This window comes from Calypte anna, chromosome 11 (assembly GCF_003957555.1).
Source record: "Calypte anna isolate BGI_N300 chromosome 11, bCalAnn1_v1.p, whole genome shotgun sequence".
Taxonomy (NCBI): domain Eukaryota; kingdom Metazoa; phylum Chordata; class Aves; order Apodiformes; family Trochilidae; genus Calypte; species Calypte anna.
In genome coordinates, this window is record NC_044257.1 from 10,455,427 (window position 1) to 10,476,724 (window position 21,298).

Genomic DNA, 21,298 nt, shown 5'->3' on the forward strand with positions numbered 1-21,298 from the left:
TATCCAGAGGAACTTATATTACAAAAATATCATCTGTACTTCATTTAAATTTACATCAGTAGATGCATTTTAAACTACTTTAGACATCAAAATCATTTTAATTTTTATAAATTCCTGCAATCTCCAGCAATAAAGCAAGTTTAATTGCCAAACCACTATATCCTAATTAAATGCAGCTCATCAAAATACCAATGCTTAATTTTGAAAGCTCTGGTGGCCTTGGCAGGAAGTCCTTTTGTTTTACATTTATGAAACACCAGCAAAACAAAACTATGAACTGGAAGATACTACAAAGGGAGATTCTCTTTTATACTTTGCAATCAGAAACTACAGAAAACTACTAGAGTTAACACTGGTTTACAACACATAAGTCTGATTTTTTTTCTCAGATTTGCTGAGAACGTGCACTAGTTTCATTCCTTTGCCTGTTTCTGTATTATAAAAGTTGTGGACAGCTGCTCTGCAGAAGAAATTCCCTCAGATGCAATAAGATTATTCAAGGATGGATTATTCAGCAAGGAAAATTAATGCAAATCACTATCCCTAGACATTGCATTTTTACAATATTCACTTTAAAATATTTTTACACTTCACAGTTCAGAAATTTGAGGAGCAGGAGGAAAGACAACAGTTGAGTCAGTAACATCACCATCTACATTTACCTAGGTTCCCTCTGGTCATTTCTCAGACCTCATGGCATCTCTCCAGCACAATATGGAGTAAAGGATCAACTCCCAAATTAATTTTGTCATCAGTACCAGAACAAGATGGCTCCACTGCTACAGTGCTAGGTCCAACCTGAGCAGCCTTGCTGAGCACCTGGATTTGTCTTTGCCATACTGCTACATCAACAGAACAGCATAAAGCACAGTAATGGGGCACATACTCATCTCTGAGGAGCAGCCCTTGCTTTGTCCTCCACTGTGCATGAAAAAACTCCTTCAGCTTGTAAGGATCTGAAGAGAGTAACCTGCTAGTTAAACTTTTCAGAGCTGCACATGATGACATGGACCAGAAAAATAATCTTCTTTATCTCTTCCTTCTCTATCACAATACAGGTGTTTGTGCATGCAGGATACAGATTGCAAGCAGGTCACCTTCTGCTGAGGCTCCAGCTCTTACCCAAAACCACACTTCACTTCTAACACATCACAAATGCACCAGTGAGTTCAAGGACAATGCAAGGTGTATTACAGAGCTGTAATAGGAGGATATTATACTCTTATTTCTACCCAGCCTTTCCATTATTTTATTACTAAGCAGTTCAGGGTTGCTGGGAACATTTTTTGAGCACCACTGTTACACTAAGAGCAAAAGTTATTAACAGTAAAGGATCCATTACCTCTTTATGAGCTTCACTGGAGACTTTATTGGTGTAGCGCAGAACTTCCAACTCCATGTCTGTCTTAATCACACGACTTAAAGAAAAGTGGAACAGATACCAAGTTAAGTTGCATCTTCACTGTTTAAGAATGTGAAATAAAAAAACCTGAAAATAATATGCACCTAAATCAAGTACACCTCAAGAGCAAAGAGCTATGTCAGTATTCATTATAGTAGAGTTTTGTTGGCATTGATTCACCATTAGCAAAACAATCTTACAAAGGGAGCTCTCAAGCATTTCAAACATCAGTCTGTATTTTTTTTAAATTAATAAACAAGTGGCCCAACCAACATTTTTTCAACTCATTCTACAATACATTAGGAACAAAAGCCAAGTATTTCTGCATTTGTTTGAACAGAACTTTTCTATAAGTATACTTGATTTACTTTTCAAGCACACTTTGAAACTAGTTAACATACTGAAATTACCAGAGCTCCAGAATTTCTACTCAGCACAATCCCAACTTCCACATATTTGCAATACTTCAAAAGGCAGGGGGGGGTGGAGAGTATGAAGAATACTATTTCTGTTTGGTATTATGAAGAAAAAAAAACCAACTAAATATGAAACTCAGAAACCACAGCAGCAGTAATTACACCCATGATGTCCGTTCTCTTTCACATGCTTCTGAATGAAAAAAACCAAACAAACCAAAAACAAACCTCCCCCCCCAGCCCCATCCTGCTCTTCATGACTTATACTGAATTTGTACCTATTTATGAGTCCATACTCTATTCTGGACACATCTTAAAAAATTACCATTAAACTCTTATCAACTTACATTGCTTTCTGCCATGTATTTCAAATAAAAGCTGCTATTTAGTGTGACATGAAGAGAGAAGCAGAGATAATTCCATACTTTCTATCAAAAATCACCTATTCTTTCCACTGCTACACATACTGATTTTCTAGTATTTCTCATGCCCATCTGAAAGGCAGCTGTGAAGTACATACTAAGTGTCTACAAGGAACAAAACTACATCTATTGAATTGTATGGAAATATTGTATTTTCCAGCTCCATTTCAGAGCTTGCAGCAGTTAGCAAGTTTTTATGTGAAAGTATCATACCTGTTACATTTTGAAACTGCCACCAAGACACTCCTTTTTTATTTTGAAAGGTTCCTACTCTCATCACTGTAGAAAACTTTACTACATTTCTGTTCCTGCAGTTTGGTTTAATGAAACCAGAAACAGGTTTCTCAGCCATCAGTGCCTCTGATGTGTGGCAAGATTATTTCCCACAGACAGTAACTGCATCACTACGCAGCACAGTCACTCCCCTTCAAACACAACTTTTCTGGCAAGATTAAAGATACCTTTGCAAAAATGCTGGTATCAATCAAAATGCTCTTACAATCAGAAATGCAGTAGAGAGAGGAATGGATTGACATTCTTAGTCATTTGGAATACAACAGAAAATAATCATCATACACATTGAGAAAGAGAATTACAGTGTTTTAAAATGCACATCAAGGTGAAAAAATTACACTGGAGTGGCATAATCTGCTCACCACGGGTGAGAAAACAAACTTCAGCTTTTACCTTTCAGCCAAGACATAAAGAACAGTACTAACTCAAATATATTCATGTTAGAATGAGGTAGCTAAGGCTTATAGATTTTTTTTTAAATCCTGTTCTATGGAAGACTGCATGTACTAACAGGATAATTCAATACTTGCTTGATGTGCCCTTAGATTACTTTCAATATGGAGCACATACCCCTAATCTGCAGGTTGTTTCATAATTTAGTTATTTAACTGAGATCTACTAGTAATACCACTCAGTAACTGCTCAGTGAAAAGTGCAAACAGTTAACAGAACCTATTTTTCTTGACTAGGTTATAAGGCTTCAGGGTCAAGGTATTTATTTCAGACCATAACTTCTCAGGTGTCTTTTTGCATATACAAATTCCCGCTCAGCCTCAGACACACTTCTTGTGCAATGTATCAGCTACATTTACACAAGGTCAACCACTGATACATCTTACAGAAATTGTTTAGTCATACTGAGACAAACAAAAACCACTATGCAGCCATTAGCAGGGAAGAGAGGGAGGATGTACAATTGTGTAGGGAACAAGATCAACTTCCCCCTCCATCAGAGACCAAAAAGAAAGCATTACAGGGCTCTGATGCTGTCTGCAATGGTACTCTTGATGAAGCTCCCACCAGTATATTGGGGTAGCAGAAAGGCAGGATCTCAGCACCTTTCTACTGTAAAAGTAACACTGTCCCAAGCCAGGTTTAAAGCATTGCTTGTTGAGCACTTTTTTCAGCACTCAAAGGCAATCTTGCAGGTGATGAGCAGTCCAGTTTTCATTATGTTGTTTGCCCCTAATTCCAAGATAAGTCTAGGAAGAAAGTCTCACCTTTGTTCACAAATCTGAACTTCAATGTTCTATTAAAACCCTTGGAAGAACTACACACTCCGCATTTGTTACTCTTTCAACAAAAACAATCCAGGCTCCAGCTAAGGCAATTACAAAAACGTACAGATAAAGCATGTAGCAAACCCACTTCTCAGATTAACAGACTAAGACTAATAGGAAGTTAGAAGCACTCCAACTGTCAGGATTAAACTGTAATTTTTTTTCTTTATTTTACCAGTGTAAAAATATTTTCCTCACTCTCCTCTTTACGTAGACTTTGTGCTTTTGTCTGCACTTGCCAGATGAGCAGGTGGTCTCTTCATGCATGTCAGTTACCCAACAAAAGAGAGAAGCTTTAATACACACAACTATCATTTCAGCCCTGAAATTAAGTTTGGGCATTTTATGTGGCAGGATATCTCATTTCATGCACAACCTATTTTCCATTAATTAAGTGGCCAAGAGCACAAAGAATTGGAGGCAATTATGAAGCTGAAACTTGCATAACTCAACTCTTCCCACAAAGGTACACAAACGTTTGCTTCTCTGTGCCCATTCACCATTACTGCTCCTGGGGCCAGAAGTCTTTGTTCCCAGTTATCAGCTCAGTGTTTATCACCTGTCTTGTTTGTTTTAATACCTGCACAGAAGCTTAGTGGCTGCTTTCTGTGACATAAAGGGAAAATATGTGGTTTCATCCACTCCTCCTTGTCCTTCTGGAAATATGACATTTACAAACCATCTAGTAAGTACAGATGCTGCCCACATAGACAGCCTCCATAGCCCTGCCTTTTCTTCACCCTTTTTCACCTCTGCTGTTACCTTCCACATTTTATTTATAGAAATTTCTCTACCACAGTTGATACATTTATGCTCTTCTGCAAGATTTTGCACAAAACCATGCAAAAAAAAAAAAAGTAGCAAAGACAGTAAACACAGTGGCTCGTGCATGCAAAGTAGCTTTATAGCACAATTTTTAAAGACAGCTGCAGGAACACCAAAAACGGTGTTAATCTTGAAATCATTCAAAAAGATGTTGAGAGGCTTTCAACATAAATAAAAAGTCCCTGAAAACACAAAAAGTGTATGCCCAGATTCAAGGCATTAAATAGAGATCACTTTTCCCAATTAAACAATCAGAACTTCCCATCAAAATTATGTAAAATAAATATATTAAATCTTCCACACATAGCTATCAAATCCCATTTTCAGTGTGGCACAAAATGAGCCATATGTTACTAAAAGTTTATCTTCTAGTACCATTATGATAATGACAGACATTGATATGCCAAAGTAGCAAGAGGTCATTTTGGTAAGTGCTGCTGTAGAAACCCTTCCTTCCGATTGCTAGGGAGATGACTTGAAAAAGTCTGAAGATTTTCTACTAGATGACATCTTCTTTTCAAAACAACACAATCAACATTTAGAATATAAACTCAGTATCAAACACGAGAGCCCCAAAATTTTAAATGAAAGGTTTTAAAAGGGCTTGAAAACTTATTCACTCATAAAAATAAAATAAAAAAAAATTAAGTGATAATTCTCATCAGCAAACTGCCTAAGTCCCATCTAAGGTCAAAGTCTTTGGGGTTTATCCTTACGTTTCATAGCAAGACAGAAGATGCTGACTTCTTGAAACAGGACAAGTAAACAAGGGAAGCAACAGATACTTTATCATAAATGCTTTGCCCTTTGCCAGTATTGAACCATTTTCTCTGCATTTTATTAGAAGACTATAATACTATAATGCTAGAGCTGCCTTTTGTAGCTCACAGTTCTCCCTTTCTGGTTAAGAAAGCTCAGCCATTTCCCCTCTTGCTGGCAGATTTGACAGCGTAGAGATCCCAGTTTTTCTGACAAGTATCACACAAAACAGAGTAGTATAGAGCTTCCTGAATTTGAAATTATACGCATCAGTGCAAGCACATAATTCAAATTAATTCCTACCCTACAATACAGCCCCTAAAAAAATTCTTCCTTAAAGGAAAATATTCTTAATTCTAAAAATTATTGCTTTCCACATAAAGTTTCTTAGGCAATAACTTGGCATTCCAAGGGAATTTCTACTTAAGGAAGTTTCAATACACATAGCCTGTCATTCATGTATTGATCTCACCAGACACTTAAATCCTAACAATGGTCTTTAACATACTTCTGACTTAAAATGAAAGCCACCAAACTCAATAAAACCTTTTTAAAGACACTTTTGAATGCAAATCTGAACTTGGCTTCACTTAGAATTCCCCTTCTTTGAAAGCCAGGTGGAGGGAAGGTGCATACCAAGCATCTCACCCCTGTGAGCTCAAAGGCAGGATAAAATCAGAATTCCAGGCTGGCACTCACAATTCACAGAAGAGATTCTTCTTACACAACAGCTCCAAGTGTTGCCTTTCTACTGCCTCAGTGCTTCATGTATCTCAGTTCAACCTCAGGGCACAGATCTCATGTTTGTCCATCTCTGAGCGTCCTAAGATTTAATGCCCCATTATATCCAAACCCCACAGGAGAAACTCTTATCAAGTGACACCTTGGTAAGGTGGATGGAATTGGAATTAAAGCTAACTTGGGAACAACTTTGTAGCCCTCATCTGAAGCCTCGTGCAGCTAAAATTGTGATCTCTCTCCCTGTAGAACTGCTGTAGCTACAGATCAAAGCTTATAATTTAGATCAAGCTCTCTTCGGGGTCCCTTTTCCGGCCCCTGGTATTCCCTGCTAACAAGAGTACAAAAAGGTGAGCAAACAAGAGGAGGAGAAAAACTGTACTGTCCGATTAAAGATGTAGCTCCCTTCTCCACTCCTCAGCTTGTCAGGTCACTTGGGAGAATCCTCCTCTTGCTGACATGATGACTTGTCAGAGGCTGAAAGTTCCAAAAAACATCCCACATGCCCTACACCAAACCAACCAATTGAACTCAGGAGCAGCCATTTCTGCAGGAAAACAAGACTTTATGAATTCTAACTTAATTTACCTATCATTTTTAAAAGGATGGCATTAGGAGTCTCAGAGAATGTGTGAATATTTCCATATCTTCCCTATCACAGAACTGCAGAATGTTAGGGGTTGCAAGGGACCTCTGAAGATCATCCAGTCCACCACCCCTGCCAGAGCAGGTTCACCTAGAGCAAGTTGCACAGGATGGCATCCAGGTCTCAGGAATTGAGACTGCACAACCTCTCTGGGCAGCCTGTTCTGATGCTGTTAAACTCACAGCAAAGTTCTTCCTCACAGTTCAGTTGAACTTCCCATGCTCCAGTTTGTGACATATCAATATCTGTAATGGCAGGACCTTGACTACTTCAACACTAATGATACTTCTAAAAATATCCCAAGTTTTGCTGAGCTCCTTCTTTAACTACATGTGTCTAATTTGTGCACTTCAAAAGCACATCCCTACAGATCTATTTCCAAGTTTGAGTTCTGTCTACATTCCTCAGGACTTCACACCACAAAGGCTGCATCAACTCATAAATTCAGAAATCAATTTTATAAGATAATTCTTTGCTTTGGAAGAAAGACAAAACAGGAAAAATATTTTTTAAAATGGTATCCCACGCTTTCTCTCTTGCAGAGCACTCACATCTCCCCCCTGCACTCATCAGCAGCAATGAGTCCCCCTACTACACATCTCCAAGTCCATCCATGACTCAGTGATGCAACAATGACTAAGCAAAGCTTTCCACTTCTCTTTTACAACTTTCTTGCCAAGCAATGAAAAATGGCTGTAACAACAGAAATGTGACCTACATTCAAGTTCAAAATACATCTCCACAGTTTTCAAGGTGGCAATTAAATGTAGAGAATGGTGGCAGACTGTTCCCAGCATATATAATAAACATTAAAAAGAATAATATGTAGTAGCATATAATAGAGTAGCCTTCAACAGTGGCACTCAGAGTATACACCTTGTATTTTAAGATTTTGAGCTTATCTCTTGACTAAGGATTTGCTTCCTCTTTTCTAGATTAATAGTCAAAAAGCTTAGATAAAAACCTAATTCATTACCAAAAATCCACTACATTGTTTCTTCAGTTAATTTCCTAAATGGAAAACTAAAAAGCCCTATTTATGGAGCAATCCTGAGGACAAAGTTAGCACTGCTTACCTAAAGAGCAAAACTGGTAAAATGTAGTGGCTTTGCAAGCTACTAGTACACTTAGTCACACTCTCTATTTTTGTCTATTCTAGATAGGCTAATGTAGAATTCCCCTGGAATTACAAAGTAAAGTTACATAAGTAATAATTCAATAAAATTAATGCTATGAAAATAAAGCCCAGAGAAGTAATAACACTTTATTAAATATTACCTGTTCAAACACAGTTTTCATCTACCTTTGGTTTTCATTGCTAGAATATGAATTATCCTCAGTTCTTTTCATATTCATACAAATTCACATTCCCACAAATGTGACTTAACTCCTAACACTTTCTATAAAACTGTAAATCCAAACAAAATTCTTAAGAAATGTTACACAGCCCTGTTTTTATTTTTGTATGTTATTTCCTCCCCATAACATGGTATCATCTTAAAACTGAAAACTCATAGTAAAGTAAGAGGCATACGCTAAGGGAATCTCTCCAAAGCTATGGTACAGACCCTAAGCATGTTCAACAATACTCAGAGAAAAAGGTTTTATGGTACTCACCATTCTGCAATTTCAGGATGAAGGATTTTATTGTTCACATTAAATCTAAATAAAACAAACAAACAAAAATTACAAATATTAAAACCACCAGCAGAAACTACATATTTGCTTCTTTTTTTCTGTTTCTTCTCTGGGGATTTGAAAACTTAGAAAACCAAATATTGTATTGGAATTCAGCACAGACCCCAGTGAGGCAAATGTACACACTCACCTTCACTGTGCACGTATATAATCTTGAAATATATGATACTAAACCAGATAGCTAATTTTAAGACTACAGAAACCAGAGTAATGGTGTGTTCAAGACATGTTTATTAAAATTGTTTTGACAAAGATGAAATATTATCAATTCACTGGTATGACTGACTTGGACCAGACAGACCTCCAGAGGGTTGCTTCCACATTGTTCTGTGATTTTAACTTTGCTCCTCAAAATCCCTTCAATTAAATTAAACAGTGAATTGCAAATGTCATCCTTTATATTATGCCTTCCCATTTTTATGTGCACAGAACTTGCATGTGATAAACAAGCTTGCTTAGAGGACTGTGAAAAGGAAAACAACCTCTCTGCCTTTTCCAAGCTACAGAGGAGGCAAAGGAAAGCTTCCACCTCACCTTGGCCTCAAAGGCTCAACTGTTTTTCTGTTTATTTTCTGCATTAGCAATTCATGTATTCTTGGAACTATTTTGAGGCTCTCTAAATAATAACATTACAGTGGCCAATAGAGTAAGAATTTGAGTAATTAAGTGGAACACAAATGCATTTTCAAGCATTGTTCAAGGATTTTTTTGCATACAATTTAAATGCCTAAGGAGCTTTCTGCATCAAAGATATTTTTGTCTGACTCAGGACTGCAGGCTCTTCAGTTAGAGCATTTAAGAGAATTAAAATGCTCAAATCTTCAGAAGAATGTTATAAGACAACAATTAATCTTCCCACATTTTTGAAGGAAAAATTAGATATATTCCAGGTTATTAACTATTCTTTGTATCTCAGAAGGGACCAACTAAAGCACAAATCCAATTTACAAAATGATTTAGAAATCACTTCTAATTGTGCCAGGGTCTTCCTGCATCCTCAGATAGCAGAAAAAAACCTCCTGTTTCTATTTTTCAAAAACATAAGCTCATAAACTTATAAAATCCTAACAAGGTGAAGGTTAATAGCTTTGTGTTCCTACTCCAAGGTAGAAAACAACAGCAAGGATGAGCTGTGTGGTATTCAGTATTATGGGTATTAATTAGAAAGCTCTAGAAAAACAGCACAATACAAAAAGCCACAAGTCTTAGAACAATACATCATTATAGAATAAATTTGATCAGTTGGAAACAAGATAAGTCTTGTAAAACTAGAAAAAAGGGGCACTTTTTCAATTTAATCACTACCATCCCAACAACTATTACCTATGTATATCAATGCAGAAATAACTATGGAATGCAAGAGACATTAAATACAGATTGATACAAAATAAAATACATAAATGATATAGAAAAACATATCTATAAAAATTCTTAAAAAAAAATAAACAAAAGCAAACCCAATAGCCTGAGCTACCTTTTGGGCTGGATACTACCAAAGAAAACCAGGACACAGAAAAATTAAGCTGCAGCTGCAACAATAGACATGAGGACTTGCAATGGTTGTCATCAGTATGTCAGACAGAACACAGCTCAATGAAGGCAAGTGTAAGGAGACACTGCAGCACCGCAGCACTGCAGAAAGCTCCAACACCAGCTCTAGATAAGACAAGTATAAGCTATTGTTATTATGAAGCACCCAAAGAATATAAAGGACAGGGAAGGGAAGGTACAGAAATTAGCTGACTTACGACCTGAAAATTCACACCTCTTCTCTCAGGAACGTCACATGTTCACTTAACCACCAGCATAAATGGGTGAAACCAAAAGCAAAGCAACTGAACCAAAAACCATGAACCTCACAACAGAAGACTGCTTCTCATCTAAGCACTAAAAGAGAAAAAAAAAAAAAAAAGGAAAAAATTGTACACTGCCATAAGCTTGCAATAGCTCAAATAATGCTCTCTTGGAAAAGCAATTTCAGCCAGGAGATGAACCATCTCTGTTGCAGCCCCTGGATTTTACCTTTCCCGGCCCTCAGGGGTTCATCTTGAACCACCTTTATGTTGCCATAAATGCAAGCTTTACTTACTGGCTGGGACCACTTATTATGTGGCAGCTCCTTAAAACTCTATTTGCTGTCAATTGAGGAAACTAATAAACACACAGCAAGGCAGCAGGATTGAAACAAGAGGGTTCTGAGGGAGTGTAGAAGACACAGGAGGTTATCAGCTGAACGGCAATTTTATCTCTCACCTGAAGACAGATTTTGTGATGTAGTGTCGAGTATGAAATAAGATCTTAGACCTCTGGGACACAGCATCAGTTCATATTTGGAGGATGATCTGATCTATTGCGTGTAACATTTCCAAAGAAGCCAATGATTGAGGACTGAACTGTCTCAACTCTGCTCAGCTCGTGACAAGTGAGGGTCCTGTGTGAGTGGTCACAAGGCCACCCATTTATCACCGCTAGACATCTAAAGCTAATGACTCAAATTATGCTTCACTTTAGTTATAAGGCAGGTAAACAAACTACATCCTAAAAGTTACAGATTAAATTACAAGCTCAAGGAGAAGACCTTGTCATTACCAACAGGAGAACACAAATAGTGTTTAATTCACACAATTTGTGCACCAATCCTACATAAAATAACACTACCTTGTTCATCCAGCAAAGTTGTTTTCCTGATAGACTACCCTAATGTTAAGGGGATTGTATAGGGCAATCAAATTCTACATTTTCCTGCAATTTGCAAATGACTTACATGATGAGATAAGTGGTCTTGAGGAAGAAAACAGATGAATATTTAGCTACAGTTTCAAACTCCAAGGTGTTAATGCTCCCATTATAATATTATTTCTTAGATCACGGATCTAAGAAATGCATGTCCAAATTGATTTCATACTCAGTTGTCTTTTAACATGAGAGACAATCTTATTATTATTATTTTAAGCTAGAAATTTACACCCTCTGTATAATGAGACCCTTTTTTTGGTCACACTTTTTGTGTATGTGGTGATAAAAATCTAAACAGATTAATAAGTGATGTCAGAATTTTCTATTTGTCTTCAACACAGAGAGTCATTCCCTAATGTTTGACTTTGCCACTCAAGTGCAGTTCTGAGGCAAAAGAATTCACTGAAAAACTTTAAACATTACATAATATTGCTTAAATTGTCCATCATTAACATAAATTGACTGATGAGGAAAAACGCCCCCAACACAGGAAGTGAAGATTTATTCAACAGTGTTTTGAAATATATGGCATATTACTATTTATCTATACAGGTTCAAAATCCATTTTTCACATGGTGAGCCACAGCCTCTCAAAAACATTTTTCCAAGTGCTACTTAAGCACCACATGATTAGACATAAAAAATTACTAAAAAATTACACTTTGCTCTCTGAAAAATGGGTTCATGAATTAGGAAAAAATCCAACCAAACAAAAAACCAAACCAAACCACAGAAATAACCTTTATCAGCAAACAGAAATTAATATTTCTAGAAAAAATGAATTAGAACTGGTTTGGTACTCTGCCTTCTACACTTAAAAGCTTAAGCTACCTGAAGCAATGAGAGCAAGTATTTTCTGTAGGATTCATAAACAAAGACCCGAGGGGAGTTACCAGGCACAACATCAGTAAATGGTCCAGGTGTCCTAAATCCCCTCCACTGCACCATGATACAACCCACCAAGCAGGGCAACTTCCCAAGTACCACCATTCCCCATTTTTACAGACTGCAGGAAGATACAAGATTTCTTCAGCACAACAAGCTTGGCTCTGTGAGAGCTAAATGTAAACTAACAGAAGCCATGATATAATTCACTCTTACGGGCTCAGCTATCAGCATAAAATCAAGCTTGATCATTGCTAGCACAACAAAAATAACTTTCAAGTGATCTTCAGGGTGACCATAGAAATAACCCCTGACCACAGTAATCATTTTGTCCCAAATAACTATTTATTACAGTGGAAAAATTAATCAAACGGTTTAGGTAATTATGTTCCAGGAAAAGTTCAAATGGTTCAAAAAGTAAGGCAATGAAGCAACAGCTTTAGGGCAAGAAAAAGGCAGTTTCTGACAGGAGCAGATGAGCAGTCTGAAAAGAGAGCAAGATTCAGCTTTTCCAAGAAATGGTACATTATTTCCATAATTATCCACCAAAAAACCAAACAAGGAAACAAAAAAAAAAAACTAAAAAGCCAAACCAAAACAACAAAAAACCAGCAGGGCACAGTGGGCACAGCCAGCCCATGAGAAAAAAGACAAATGGGAGTAGAAAGAACACAAAAGGACCCTAGCAAGCAAATACATCTTGGCCAGGTAGCCAGAAAATGGAAACAAATAAGAACCCAGGAACAAAATACAGCATCAGAGTTAGGGCAGAGCCCAGCCCAGCAGAGAACAAAGGAGACAGCCAACAAGGACAGTCACAGGCAGATTGGAGGGTTGGAGGTTTGAAACAACACAGTACTTGTACAGACTCTTGGTAGAAATCAATCTATCTGAAATACATACATTTCTAGAAAGGAAACATTTCATACAGGAGTGGTGCACAAGGAGGAAAGACCGAGTGCAGAAATGGTTTAGGTCTGTGTTGAAAATAAATATAAAATGGGCTGATTTATACACAGTTAGAAAAATATGAGAAGAACAGAGTTTATAAGGAAGCTCTTCTCCTCCTCTGCAGCCCCAGGGAGCAGCCATGCCTCTCCACATGCCTACTGCTGGCACACAGAGCAAACACACCCTCACAAGAGATGTGGCAGCCCCAGAGAAGACAGAAGCAGGAGTCAGGGAGACCAAGGCAAGGTTGAAGTGACAAGTGGTTTGAGGGCACACTCCTTGTCAGAGGAGGAGAGTAGATCTTCAGCACACCCAACAATGTTCTTCTGTACCATGAGCACGGGAGGGGAAGCCACCAACCAGATCTGTCAAATGCAGCACAAGTAACAACTACGTGCCTAGGAGTGACCATATCCCAGGTCTCAAAAGAGAATTACCAGCTAAACAGATGAAATTTCCCCAAAAGAATAAAGCAGCATTCCTCTCAGAGCACAGTGACAGTGTGTTTACCATGAACTGGGAAGCCAGCAATAAAATATCATTAATTCCTTTAAGTGTTGCAGGAGACATGCTATTAATATCTCAAATCAAGTGCTAAATGAAGTGGCTTCCTACCTTAATGTTGACTAGTAATAGAATATGTTACTAATTAAACTCCAGTGTTTAGTGAAATTCAGGGGGGAAAACCAGGGCTTTTTGGTACTTCAAAAAGACCTTTGTACATCATTCCCATAACCAATTAATGCTGGAGTTAATAACTGTTTATATTTTATGCAGAGCTGTCTCAAATAAAACTGGAGGTATCACTCCACACAGATTTTTGAGTCGACCTGTCTCTGGAGAGCACAAGATAACTGAGTATCTACTTGGTCAAAGCAACAGACCACCATACTGCTGTAAGTAACAGCAGAAGGGTCACCAAATAGTCATTTAAAAGGTCTTCTTAACATTCAGGATGTCCTGGTTTGGGCCAGGATAAAGGTAATTTTCTGTCTTGTGCTTTTGCTTTCAGCTAAATCTCTTGTAAGTAGCTGCACTTGCTGAAATTAACAGCAAGTTTCTCAGTCAGTGTCTACTTCTGGGACTGATAACACTGAATGTTTATAGTTACTGCTGGAGACTGGTGTGCAGAGCCAAGGACACTGCTCAGTTCTGAGGAACATTTTGCCCTCCAGAAGGAGAGAAGAAGTAAAGAGCTTACACCTGCAGCCCTCCTTTGGGGAGGAACGGACAAGATAGATGGCCAAATTGACAAGACAGAGTATTCCATCCCATACACATCATACTCAGAATAAACTGGAGAGATCACGAGGGTCAAACCCTTTGCTGCTTCCCCTTCTTTGCCTGTCCCTGTTTGCTTCAGCATCCTGGGAGGATTCCATGGTTCCTCTGCCTGTGGTCCTGATCCATGCCAGCCTGAATCTGTGTGTTCCTGCCTCCACTTCCCAACTGCTGCTGACTCCAGGAGTCCAGCCTGGACTTTCCCAGAGCTGCTCTGCAGCCTTGGTGATGATGTGAGAGTTATTGAGGAAAAGGGGGGGAGGAACATGGTATCAATTTTCCTGTATACTTATATATATTCAGTAATTTTTCCGTTTTATCATTACTGTTTCATTAAAGCTGTGTAGTTTAGTTTCTAAGCCATAAGTCTCTCTCCCTTATTCTCTCTCCTTCCTTTATCTGGCAGGGGAGGGGGATTAATAGAGACCATCTGTCATTTGGTTTAATTGCTGGGCCAGTGTTAAATTTAATTAGTTTATATTTAACTCACTGAGCAGCAAAGGATATCTAAATGTTTGCCACTTTGGAATATCCCTGACAGAATCTCTAAGTTTTTATTTAGGTTGCAAAGGGGAGAAGAAAGTAATTATGGAATCAGATTGAAGGTTTCAGTTCACACAACACAGAGAAAAAATTCACCCCCGCATAAAGCATGCTCTTAGACTACAGAACTGACTGCCCAGACTTAAAGTAAATTCTGTGCATTATGATCATCACTGCATAATTAATATGCTGTCAGTAGAGGTGGATGGAGAAAAATTCAGTGGGATGACTGCAAGTCAAGGATTGAAAAAAAAAGGCCATTTAATCAACATCTCAGTATGTTTATTTTATCTGGTTTTTTAATGGGAGGTTTTGTTTCTTTTTTGCCATACACTCCAGCTAAAATGGAAAATGATCTCATTTTAGGATATCATAGCAAAACAGACAGTTGTATTTCATTCAAAATGAAGGCCATCATCCTCACATGCCAGACCAGGTATTTTTATTTACTGCTTCTCCAAACCACTGCACACAAGAGGACATTTTCACCCCACTATTAGCCAAACTTCATAAACAGACAGCATATGAAGGGACTCCTAAAGATCAAATCTAAGTAGAAAGCTGATCTTTTCTTTTTCATGTCATGTGACATCTTTTCAGAAGATTGTGAATCCTTAAGATCTACCTTAGTACTATACAAGGAAGTCACTAAGAGAAAGAAGCTGCTCTTAAAGACCCATTTTTCTGAAATCTGAAAAACAAATATTTCCATTTCAAAAGTGGAAATCAAGGTAATGGGATATGTCTATTTGGTTTTAGATACCTAAAGCAAAGACAGAAAAAAAAAGAAACAGTAGGTGACCTTTTAGATGCAAAGGAGATTAAAAACAAACAAACAAACCAAAACAAAAAAACCCAACCCACACCATTGCATTTCAAGTCATTAGAAACATGTCAGAGACTTTCTTTCCAAAGAAATGTCAATACACTTGATGTGCCGTTCAGCACCCAGGCATTGGGGAAAAAAAAATTACTTAATGTGAAATATAAAATGAATTCAATATAATCATGCAACAATCAGTGTATAAAAGAGCCTCGTCACTTACTGGCTGATTCCTTCAAACGAAGCTTCTTTGGAGACATTTCCACTATCAGTATTAACACCACGCTGGGAGGGAAAAGAGTGAAAGAACCATGATTCTGAGCCAAACACAAGTATTCAGAATTCAAATTGTGGGCAGAACCTGATTGCAGCATGTCTTTAGGAAAATTTATACATAAGTTTACTTGAATCACTATACATAAAAAAACCCAGACTGTTAAGTAAAACGTAGACCAACATAACCATAAGAGAACACTGCAGAACTCAAGTTAGGATGTGCTGCATAGGAAAATGACAAGCTTTGGTTTCTGATTCCCTTATGTCTTAAGAGGGAGCTAGGAGACTTATTTAATAATAAAGGGCAAGGGAATTAAAAATGGGCAAGGTTTCTTCTGAAGTAATCTCATTTAAAAATAAATTATTATACGCTGCCTTGGCAATGCTTACTATTTAAATTTGCATGCTGATCCCCTACAGCTTTTCATTCAAGCAAGCAGCATAAGCAAGAGTATTTTGGCTGCTACACAGCAGATGAATACTTTGACGTGTGCCCGAGAAACCCTGCAGAGCAGTGTTACAGTTTTGGATCTGAGACCACATGAGGAGAGGACCAAGTTTTCATTCAGCCACCAGAAAGAGAAGTGTTTTTCCTTTTCTGTAGACTTTTTCAAGGCACTGTGAGGAATGTAAAAGCAACACAGTCTCATCCTCTCAGCCAGGAATTAGGTGAAAAATCTCTATTACAATGACATGCTCACAAGAGTAACAACTCATCAACAACTTGAAGTGCAGAACGAGCAGGAAGAATGGTCACATATCCCCTTTCCCACTCATTTCTCTTGAACATGAAAAAAAAAATAGGGCCATCTTTTATAGGCAGGCAAGGGGGATATTTGTGTTTATGTGTATACAAGTGCAAGAAAGATTGAAAGCTACTTTAAGCCTCTGTTCTCAATGGATAAAAGAAAAAAGATCTCATGCCACAGATGCCTATGCTTAAGGAGGGATGTCTTGTAAGACTTCTGTCTGGCAACTGTCTTGGGAAAAAAAAAAATCAGGAACTGCCAGTGCGTTTGCTGTAAGAGAAAGCTCCAAGTCAGCAAATCATTTTTTATACATATTGGAGACAAGAAATCAGACACTCTTAATAGTGAGAGGTTTTAACAAAACATTTGTCAAGGGAAGAAGCTGTGAGACAGCTGATAAGAAGAAGAAACTCAAAAGCTTTACATCCATTCAACCTTCTTCCAGCGAAATAAGCAAGCACCATTCAAAATACTTGTCAGGCATGTGATAACACTCCTTCCAGAAGTTTTTCTTACCAATCCAACCAACGCAGAAAAAGAATTCCCTGAATCTTTGTGGGATCCCCAAAGAAAGGCCTGAACATGCTCATGACAAGACCAGAGCAGAAGAGAAAAATGGAGTCTGTAACCATTGCACATTGGCTGGAGGACAGACATCACGATGGACATCAGGTAGGCTTGTCATGTTTCACTAGAAACCATGTGTAGCTTTTGGCATAGGAAATATAGACTGGAAGGCCAAAGGTTACAAATCTGAGGTCACGGAGGAGCCAGAAGACTAAATAACTATACACAGGTAGCTTCAAATATGGCAGAAATGAGGAGGGAAAGATAAGGAATGGCAGTGCAAAGAAAGACCAAATAAACTGATCTCCTATCAAAGAAAGTGGGTAGTTACTGTTTGGAATAAAATAACTCACCAAAGTAAGAAGAACATCAGGTTTCTTCAAAGCCAAGACACTGGATATCTAAAAAGAAGTTTTAGATTGCTATTATTTTTCTTTTTTTCTTCCTTATAATCACAGTGATATCAATTTTATCAAATTTGCTGTACACAAAGAGAGCAGTAGGGAAAAAAAATGCTCTGCTGGTATCTTTCAGATATTGTAGTATTACCTGATACTGGCAACAAGTCAGTAAATCACAAAATATTTAGATAGAAACACAGTGCTTAAGTTGATGTCCTTTAAACACATCATAAATAACAACTATGATCTTAAGTCTACTATTAACCTTAAATATTACCCAAACAGCTGTAATGTCACACAGAAATCAGGAATAACAGAATACTTTGTATCCTCAACACACTGCTGCATATAAGCCACATGTGCATTTATATTATTGTGTTACAAGGTGGTAAATACTTAGAAATTAATGTTTACTGTTATTCTCACTAGGCCACCATTTACTGACTAATACTTAATTAGGATCTTTCAGTATCTTTCAAACATTTCCAAACTGCGAACAGAATCGTTGGGCTTGTAGAGAACTGGGCCTTCAGAGCAGATGCAGGAAGGTGGCACTGAATCACACATTCCTTGGAAAAGAACAGACAATGTAATTCCATGGAGCACAGGTCTAACAACTTTAAACCATTTTATCAGCCTGCTACTAATATTAACAAAACAAAGCACATGACAGTGAGATATAAAAATATCAGTTCCACATTAATTATTTCTTTTCTCTCCCCATGAAATACCAGGATTACACATTCTCACAGGGTGGTCGTTTGTTGTCATAAAAACTATCTTGTAAATCAGATGGTATAAAACAAATCCTTGACAAATCCAACAGAAGTTATAAACAGGACCTTTGAAAGCTGAACAGTTTAGTTGCAAATTTCAACAGCTTATCTCTTTCATCCATGTAGCCTGGGTGGAAAACAGCCTGAATCTTGGGACACTTTCATGGTCCACATAAAGAGCTCTTCTTCATACCAGTAAGTTTTTTAAGCAGTAAGAAGCAGAGAATAGAACTGCAATAAAGGCATTAGCTGATGGAAAGTGACCCAAAACAAACCATGTATTTCCCACTTGTAATTTTCAATGTCTGACAGATGAGTATTGAAGCACCTGCATTCTACCCAAGTCCAACTCAGACACCTCAAAAAAAACCTCTCCACAGCTTCCTCCGCTTCCAGCTACTGAAATATAGGATTAAAATTCACTTCATAGCTGAACTCTTAATGAAAATGAAATGAAACATCCTCGTAGCTGATGATAGCAAAATTTTTGGTCTAGTGAGTCAGAGTTAGCACTCTGCAGGGAAAGAAGCATCAGAGTCCTCCTTTTCCAGCTGCTCTCAACATGTATCACCAACAGAGCTTGGCAGGGCAGGAATCCTGCCCTTACCCTATCAGAAATGATAACTAGGCAGTGCATAAGTATGCAAACATCTGTTCAGAAGTGAAATGAGAAACCTAACTAAGCAAGTCACACTTGCATTTAAAAATATGAATATATTTGCTTATCCAAATATTAGAATGATTCAACAGAAGCTAGGAGTAAAGCAGACAATCTTTCCTCACAGCTCTTTGAAGCCATAAAATAAATGTAGGGTCTCAAGACAGATAGGACATGCAACCTCCCTGAAAGCTGCCTCCTCAAATCTCAAAGACAGTGCAAAAATGTATTTAGCAACATGTTTCTATTGGATAAAGACACAGACTGACAGCTCTCATGATGCACAGAACACGTCTATGAGACTGTCATTGGATTAAGATCTTAAGTTTTCAGTTCAAAACAGCATCCCTTTTTTCCTTTTTTTTTTTTTAATAGGGAAAAAAAAAAGTTACAAGAGCTTTATAAGAATGTAGGACACTTTGCAGTAACTGGGGGTTGAAAGAGTCCTACCAAGTTAGGAGACATCCAGTAAGTAGATGACTAAAATTAAGCAAAATCATTGTCACATAGTGATTTTGTATTCATAGAAAAATACTCAGAAACACAGAGAACTCACCTCAGTCACATAATGGACTTCATCCACAGCATATTTCTTCTTGAAGAATTCAGGGGGATGAATCCTTTGGAAAACAAGAAAAGAAAAAATTGTGTTTGGCTTTATTGTTATATTTATTAAGGCCACAGAAAAAGAAATAATGTCCTCTACCATCAAAACAACAGAACCAGGTATGAGGAATTTTTTAATAATCTTATCCCTAACTCCATTTCTCAAAATAGGGAATTGCACTGAAAAGTTGCCACAGTTACAAAAATCAGCATGCTTTATTCCAGTCCATGCTTAATACTTAAATTTCATTGTCTTCTCATGAATTAAAGGTATTTTCTTCCCCATTCACTCACTCTACACAACACAGTTCTTCTAAGGATTTTTGCCGTGCTGTTTGTATAGGACTTTCCAACTTATCAGACATTGGAAAGACACAGAAATAGCAAAGAACCAGTTTGGTTTTTTGTTATATTCAAAGAATGAACAAAATATTCCTTTTCTACCCCAATAACCCCTCTGAAGTGAGCACAAGCTGGCTGATGGCTTCTAAGACAAGGTCTCTGATACCTCTATTCCTCAGTACACCAGAGATCCACTCCTTTAACACATCAGGGTGTTCAACTTTACATGTCCATGTCCAAAACTAAATAATTTCTGCTGTTTTCTCACAATACCCAACCAGAGACTTTTTTTTTTCTAAATGCAAGAACGTCAGAGTCCTGTGAAAGATTTGCTTGCAGTCAGTTGGGGCAGATGCTGTTATGGATCTGTGGTCCAGGGCTCCCTCACCGACCCCATACCAGTGGCTGTACCATTGCTCATGCCTGAACAGTAGCAGCCAGTTATTCATGAGATCTGAGTCTCTGATTACAATCTCTATCTCCCTGAAACTGAGTATCACCAGTGTAATTCTGAAAATGTAGTCTCAAAAGTAAAAAAGAAAAAAACCCACCCAGCTCACATCCTTCCATGAAGTAAAGAAAACAAGACAAAAAAACACAGTTGGAAGAACCAGAGAAAGATCCTGTGCTGATCTCCTGCTTCCCAAGAGACTGTAGGAAAGCTGGACCTATGCACACACAGGAGCACAAGAACAGTTTGGGAAAGAATAAATCAGGCTGGAGACCAAAGCACATTTATAACCCCGAGTGTGAGGAACAGCAGAAGTGGTGAGACAAACAGCTCAGCATCTTTCAGAGGTGCTCCATAACAAAGGCATTTGCTGTAGCTGCCTGCAGTACCAGGTGGCTAGAGCACTGAATTACCTAATTTTTTCCACCTTGTGCACTCATTTTTCATTTTACATTCCTGTATGCTCCAAACAGTACTTGGCCAAAACATGAATAGAACATGAAAACATTTATGGTGGTCTCAAGAAGTAAATCATGGTTGTTGGGTTTTTTCCATTTATTTATCTGTGAAAATACTACTCAAAAGTAACAAAAATATCTTATGTTCCCTTTTGCAGTGCTCTGTAGATTCTTCCCATCACTGCTGGAGATTTCCAAGCAGTTATCATTTATCTTCTCTCCCTGGATAATTTCCCATACGATTAAAAAATAACTACAGCCTCTTATCTTTCTATACCCTGATTTTATAGTTCCCTTACCTCCAACTTTTGCATA

At 37.8% G+C, this 21,298-nt stretch overlaps 1 protein-coding gene across 2 annotated transcripts in view; it reads right to left on the reverse strand.

Moving 5' to 3' along the window:
• PEPD (peptidase D) overlaps nt 1-21,298 on the reverse strand; it is a 130,329-nt gene that overhangs the window by 93,372 nt on the left and 15,659 nt on the right. For both annotated transcript variants that reach the window (XM_030457527.1, XM_030457528.1), the window contains 5 exons: nt 19,683-19,746; nt 17,645-17,692; nt 15,923-15,984; nt 8,400-8,444; nt 1,343-1,418 (listed from right to left, as the gene is read on the reverse strand). In XM_030457527.1, coding sequence (XP_030313387.1) covers nt 1,343-1,418; nt 8,400-8,444; nt 15,923-15,984; nt 17,645-17,692; nt 19,683-19,746 — 295 coding nt within the window. The remainder of the gene's footprint in view (nt 1-1,342; nt 1,419-8,399; nt 8,445-15,922; nt 15,985-17,644; nt 17,693-19,682; nt 19,747-21,298) is intronic.